The sequence below is a fragment of the Ruditapes philippinarum genome, unplaced genomic scaffold, assembly GCF_026571515.1.
Source record: "Ruditapes philippinarum isolate M1 unplaced genomic scaffold, ASM2657151v2 ctg2949_1_1_1_1, whole genome shotgun sequence".
Taxonomy (NCBI): domain Eukaryota; kingdom Metazoa; phylum Mollusca; class Bivalvia; order Venerida; family Veneridae; genus Ruditapes; species Ruditapes philippinarum.
In genome coordinates this window covers 5,966-13,057 of record NW_026865731.1, presented here as the reverse complement: position 1 = coordinate 13,057, position 7,092 = coordinate 5,966, and the positions used below count along the sequence as shown (strand labels likewise).

General features: G+C 30.5%; 1 protein-coding gene across 1 annotated transcript; it reads left to right on the top strand.

The window, feature by feature from the left end:
- The first annotated feature begins 384 nt into the window (after positions 1-384).
- LOC132730137 (sodium/calcium exchanger regulatory protein 1-like) lies at positions 385-3,149 on the top strand. The gene is made up of 4 exons (XM_060715993.1): positions 385-770; positions 1,243-1,430; positions 1,890-1,991; positions 2,416-3,149. The coding sequence occupies exons 1-4, from the start codon at positions 701-703 to the stop codon at positions 2,464-2,466; spliced, it is 411 nt and encodes a 136-aa protein (XP_060571976.1). The 5' UTR covers positions 385-700; the 3' UTR covers positions 2,467-3,149.
- Positions 3,150-7,092: the final 3,943 nt, after the last annotated feature.

Genomic DNA, 7,092 nt, shown 5'->3' with positions numbered 1-7,092 from the left:
ATGATGCATAAGTGACGATAGTTTCATGAAACACAAACTAAAACACATTACAGGAAAGTATAAAACTTAATGAAATCATAAAAGCTACGGAAATATCGTCTTTTGTAAAAAAAGAGAGATTCTATGTAGATGTTATGTAGAGACAGTGATAAAAAGGAAATAAATTACTACAGTACGCATAATAAAGTGGTTAATGTATCACTCCTACTCGAAAACAAATAATAAAATTAAAGGGTAATTGTTTGTTTTATGAATGTGTAGATAAACATGATACGCTAAAGAATAGGCGAAGCATCTTGTTCGTACTTTATTTCATTTCTTTAATAATATATTCGAAGTGGTTTTATTTTTTATTTTCACATCTGGCATTCGTGTAAGAATGTGTGAACGTACTGGTGTTACATACAATCATTTCACAAGCCCTCTTATAATGAAATTAAATAGAATAGTGCGCATTCCGTGGTGATTTGTTCTGTACAACATTGCCTTTATCTCCTACGTCGGTACTTGAAGTTTTTGATATCTTATTCGCAGTTATCAAAAAGAACAAGGAAATTTATTATAAGGAAAATATATTCCAGAGTGTTAACTTTTATCAACAGAGGCAAAATTTAAAGACCGTGTTTAAAAGAAAAAATATTAAAAAAAAAACATATATCAAAAAAGGAATAAGAAAGGTATTGGCAAAGGTATTGGCAAAATGACCAGTGTACTTGGAAAATGGAAGATTGAAAGTTCTGAAAACTTTGAAGAGTTCATGAAAGCAATCGGTAGGTAATAATACATTTTACGTTTTTATGCTCTAATTTCTTAAATCAAATTTATTCTTTACTCCTTTGACACAGAATAAAAAGCTGAAAATAGTAAACTTGAAAAAGCGAATTTCCGTAAAATGTTTGACAAAGCATAGAAAAACAAAAGTGATTTTTGCTGAAAAAAGGAAAGAAACTAGAGGATCTGGAAAAAAATGGTATAAAATCAACCTTACTCTAATAATGGTAACTTTAGCTATTAAAGCATACATTTATACACCGAGTGTTTCATCAGTCACCTTTAAAAAGGCAGTGTCATGAAATATTTGTTACGTTGGACATATACGGTGTATTAAAATTGATATTGGATCTAAATTTAGATGACTATAATATTGTCAATATTGATAACAACATACTTAATGTTTGAAAATATTCTAAAATTTCCATACTTTGTATCAAATAAAATAAATATAATAAAATATGATTGCAGATGTTCCCGAAGACAAACGTGCAAATGCGTTAAAGTATTTGTCCGCAGGGTCCGACATGACCCAGGAATTTAAAGCTGATGGAGATAATTGGACAATGACCACTGTGTCGGCTGCTGGTGAGAAAACCCTGTCCTTCACAATAGGAAATGTAGCAGATTCCGCCACACTTGATGGACGTCCTATTAAGGTATGTTGAAGATAAAAACATATTCGATTCTGGTTTTAGAGACTGTGTGTGTTTAAAGAAAAATAAAACTCACCCAGACTTTTGAATTCCTTTTAAGCAAGCTTAGTTTTTGAATAAAGAATTTAAATATTACACAGAAGGTGTGTATTTTTTACCTGAAACTCGTATAACTAGAAGATATAACAACCACTTAGAATTGAATGCAAATCTATACAAGTATCAGCTCTCGTTTCTGATCCTTTTTTCACACATTTCATGTGTTATAAAGTTATTAATGTAAATTGTAAATGTGTACTCTTGTTATAAAAAAACTATGTGTTTAACAAAAATAAATATATAAAAATCTCAATTTTTAATCATTACTGTTACACACAATTCTCTGTGTAAATTTCCCCGGCATTTTCTTATTTGCAGAAACTTTTATTTCTAATCAATAAATCCTAGACTTCTGCATTTCAGGTTTTGTTCACAATAGACGGTGATTGTCTTGTGGAAAAGCAAACGGCAGACGGGTTTGAATGTTCACATGTCAGAAAAAGTGACGGAAATACATTGACAATGGTAGGTATACACATATATTAAAAGGTTACTTGGTATTTTTATAAGCAATATGTATCTTGAGTATTCAACGGCACCCTCAATAGTTATGTGGAGACTACTGTACAAGTTTTACTCTTTGAATACTTCCTACGTAAAGTTAATTTAAAGGAAATTTACTTCCTACATGAAGTTAAGCAAAATTTAACCATCTTGCAAGCGCGTCGTAAAACAAGTTATCAGCACCTTTGTTTAATTACATTTCGTTGTATTAATTAAAAACCCAATATACCAAAAGTAAAAAATAAAATAAACAACAAACATGATTGTGGGTACCTTCCCCCGCCCCCATTCAGTCTAAGTTCGATGCAAGTACACGCGCTGATAAAAAAATATAATTAAAAAACAAACTACATTGTATATAGCATTACTTTGTTTTTACTTCCAGACACTGAATGGCGGAGGGCAGACATGTACAAGGAAATTCTCGAAGGTGTAAATGGATCTTATACATTTATTTACGTTCATACAAATGCTGGAAACGTTCCAACATATCAAATTTGTTAGCCATGCAGCTGGCTTTTGAGTGAATAAACTACTCGTCTAGACATAAGGATGCATTATTTGTTTAAGCGATTGTACGTGATTTGCACTCCTTTGTATATTTTGTCTTATGACTCAACATGTGAAAAATAAACAAGCTACCGGTATGAAAGTACATTATATTATGTGTATTAATGAAATCTTGTTCGAATTTTACAATAAAATGGCCTCATAAATTGTTTACATTCAACATTCTTCGAGAATTCTGTGTTTACAACTAAAATAAACGATACGAAATGATCTTTGGGAAATGTTTAATTTCAAAATTAATTGAAAATATTTTTAGAATATTTTGTTTTATAACTATTTACAGGTAAGTATATAAAGAATTTTGAATTCAACATTAAACTTCTAATACATCTCTTATTAATATGATCCATTTATTTCTGCATTTGCATCGTTTTGCTTCGATTTTATCACAAAAAAGGTTTGTTTCTTTGCAAATCGTATTTTTTCTTATAATTGTTAATGCACCATCAATTTAAGACGAGAACAATCGACCTTAGTTTAAAAAAGCAATGAACATTTCTTACACCGGACCCGGTTTATCATACATTTCTTTCGATAAAAATCGCTTTTTGTTCCCGCGTAAGAAATGGTGGAAATAAATTATTTAAATTATTTGTCACATTTCTATTTGATTATTTCTCCACACTTCAGTCATTTTCATAGATACTATTGCATGGCTGAACAAAGTATACTATGTTTACAACGATTTCTTATAATTGATCTTGCATTCCGTAATTACGTATGTCTACAGAAATTTGCATGAACATCTCGCCGTTTGTATAAAAATTTAACTTGCATAAAATTGTCTAACAGTGTAAGATGACAGATGGTTTCTTTCTTATTAAAGATTAGATGTCCGTATATTCCAATTGATGATAAACATAAGACAAAAAGTAGGTCATTAATTCTGGTGTCACACTGCACAATATCATACAAGTAAGACATGATCTGAGATATTTCGTTTATTCTAATAGCGGACTCGATATATATTATACCCCAGTACATCAGATTGTTTTGTTTTGATCGGGTTTAGTAAAGGTTTTGTGACGACTTTCCATCTTTACTGGTGTAGGAATAGCTCAGGTGTCCTACCCTACCAACGAACAGGCACATGAGTAGAACAACCGACAATATGTAAGCTGGTTGGATAGCTTCCTCACATGAATGTTTCCACAGTCCATCATGCAAAATATCAATTATATTTTATTTTACGGACAAAAATTACTTTTTTTCACAAATGATTTCATATAAACTTTGTTCAAACGAGCGAAATAATTGCATTATTAACAAATTGCGGGTGACCCGAGTCTTAAAAATTTATAACGTCCGCCCCTTATTTTGTAAAGGTAAATGGGTTTGTATGTTATTTGAATATTTTTATTGCAATGTATGTCCTTTACTTTGACTTAAGTTTGTTATATACATGTACATTTACAGTAGAAACCCTACTTAGGACAAATCATCCGGACTAAAGAAACTTAGTATTTACTATTTTGGACCACTCCTCCGGAAGAAAGACACGAAATATATATGAACACTTGTTAATATATTTTTTTCACAAATCCACGACTAACAGCAATGCAGTAAATAAATAGAAAATGAATAAATACTAAAGACTACGTGTAATTTAAAATTTTCAAGTATTCAGCGTGCATTATCAATATTCAAGCAGCATGCCCCCAGATCCATGTTAATATTCATGAAAAATGGGACTGTAATGAAAAGTAAAATAGTGTGAAGTGAACAAAGGAAATAATTTACAATTTGTAAACGGCACAAACAAACCACGCAAAGAACCAAAGCCCGTATTACGTTAGTCACAGAGTAGAAATATGCTGATAACTACTGCAAATCAATCATTCATTGCACACATGGGAAGTAGAACTTGGTATTGAATCCTTTTATTTTTCTTAAAACAATTTTTATTAAGGTATATTTTGGCTCATCTGCAAAGCATGTTGCAAACAAAAACATCGTAAAATCTTTCGCGCCTGAAGACATTAAAGCGGTTATGTTGATATGATAAATTTATACACACGTATTATGTTTAAGGTTCAAGATTTTTTTCTTCAAAACAACAGAAGGTCAAAGATCCACATGACCGGCATTAACATACAATATATGGCTACAGTAATTTAATATGAGCCGCGCCATGACAAAACCAACATAGTGCGTTTGCGACCAGCAAGGATCAAGACCAGCCTGCGCATTCGCGCAGTCTGATCAGGAACCATACTGTTTGCCTACAAACCCTACTACAAGTAGAGAAACTGAAAGCAAACAGTATGGATCCTGATCAGACTGCGCGGATGCGCAGGCTGGTCAGGATCATTGCTGGTCGCAAACTATGTTGGTTTTGCCGTGACGCGACTCATATATATTTGATTTTATGATTGCTCACTTGTATAAGAAAAAAAAACCTGAGGTTAATATCATTAAAGATTTCATAAAAATATACCACAGGCGAAAATAATTACAAATTATTGACACTTTATTTATGATAAATATTTTACTGTTAATTGAACGTTAAGAATAGTATTGGAAATAACATAAGTAGTTTTGCTACAACACAGGAATAAACTCTGTTGAAAAAAGTCTTAGCAAAAGGTAATCATACTAGTTAGTCCCTTTTATTTTCTACAAAAATGAAAACTTTAAATACATATAAAATGAGTTTTTAAATAACAATAATAAAAAAGCATAACGGTATACTCTAAATGTAAGATTCAGATCATGGAATAACTGATACTTCAGAAATATTAATAGAAATAAGCTTAAGTAATTTGTAGGCTTTTTGTTATGAAATCACGAATGCTAATGAAAAAAGAAGACATTTATAGGAGTTAACTATCATATTTTTTTCCAATATACGTCAATTATTCGGTAAAAATTATAAGTCACTGCACTATTATATTTTATCTTATTATTTTTAAATATCTTTTAAAACAACAAAAACAATAATAAATATCATTTTCAATTATTTTTTTTTTACCTTGGGCGCAAACTTGATAATTTCATCTTTTTCGATTTTCAAATATTTATTATAACTACATGTATAATACATGTAGTTATGATGAATATTTGAAAACTATAAGATAATGATATTAAAGTAATTTTAATTGCATGAGAAAGAACAGGATAATGCTGTTTTCATGATGAAGAAAACATTGCAGCTGAAAGAGTAAGAAGTTTAAGCTACATATATATTGTATCAATTAACCTAATGACATTTGCTGTACATTAATTTTACATATTACAATTTTAATTTTAGAAAACGAAACTGTAGATATGACAAAATAAAACATAGGTATTAGTTAATCACGCAATATGCAAAAAATAAAGAAAGCTTTTTGTTTTGTTTATGGCCTTCGTATAATGATATTATAGTATTAGACTATTAATACATTATGTTGTACAATATTGAATTCTTTTGAGTACAAAGCTGTCACAGCCATGTTAGACGAGCGCTAACCAAGTCTCATATAGATTTTGCAGCTTATGGAATTACTTTTCACGAACTGTCATTTTGACAGAACTGTGTTAATTAAATAACAATAATTCATACAAGAATTCGATCTGGATTGTTGGAGTCTCAAAATGAAAACGAGAATAGTTAGAGCATGATATATATTTGATAAAGATATACTGGACTATCAAAATGAAAACGAGGCTTTTGCATGGGTTGGTGATTTGAATTAGACATGGATTTCGTGGACTCTGAAAATGAAAACGAGGCTAAATTGATAAGATTAAATCCAATAATGAGGTCTACTGTAGCATCTTGTGGTACACATGCAAAATGTACATTGGTTATACATGTATTTCAACAGGTGTCAAATAGTAGAAATTATCAGATATACAGATAGAAGGTTTGTTTTGTGAAATTAGATATAAGATAATTCTTTGATTGCAAACTTTTATAAAATTATTTAAATTTTTTTTTAAATTTACATGTTATTGATGCTCTTTAAAATACTTGCAAAATAATAATTGTTATGTTTTTATTTAAAAAGTGTCATAAATAATTATTCTTTAATTGATATTTTCGATTAAGCATGATGATAAGGTTCACCTAGTGGTTATATAAATTATATCTTATCCTTATACATTGATACCATTACATGATAAAAATATAAGTATATACCAATAAGAGTTGTTTTTCATAAAATGTATAACATATTTCTAAATTTGTTACATAAATAATTTATTTTTTAATTAACAATTTCTATTAGACGTGATAACAAGATTCACATAGTAGTTAAATATCCAATACTCCAATACCATCAGAAAACATAATTGAGCCGTGTCACGACAAAACCAACATAATAGGTTTGCGACCAGCATGGATCCAGACCAGCCTGTGCATCCGTGCAGTCTGATCAGGGTCCATGCTGTTCGCTTAACAACTCTATAACAAGTAGAGAAACTGAAAGCGAACAGCATGGATCCTGATCAGACTGCGCGGATGCGCAGGCTGGTCTGGATTCATGCTGGTCGCAAACGCATTATGTTG

Excerpts from the sequence above, each read along its gene's own strand:
- LOC132730137 (XM_060715993.1), top strand. The coding sequence starts at position 701 with ATGACCAGTGTACTTGGAAAATGGAAGATTGAAAGTTCTGAAAACTTT. Across the intron at positions 771-1,242 it reads AGAGTTCATGAAAGCAATCG|ATGTTCCCGAAGACAAACGT; the intron begins GTAGGTAATAAT and ends ATATGATTGCAG. Across the intron at positions 1,431-1,889 it reads TTGATGGACGTCCTATTAAG|GTTTTGTTCACAATAGACGG; the intron begins GTATGTTGAAGA and ends TCTGCATTTCAG.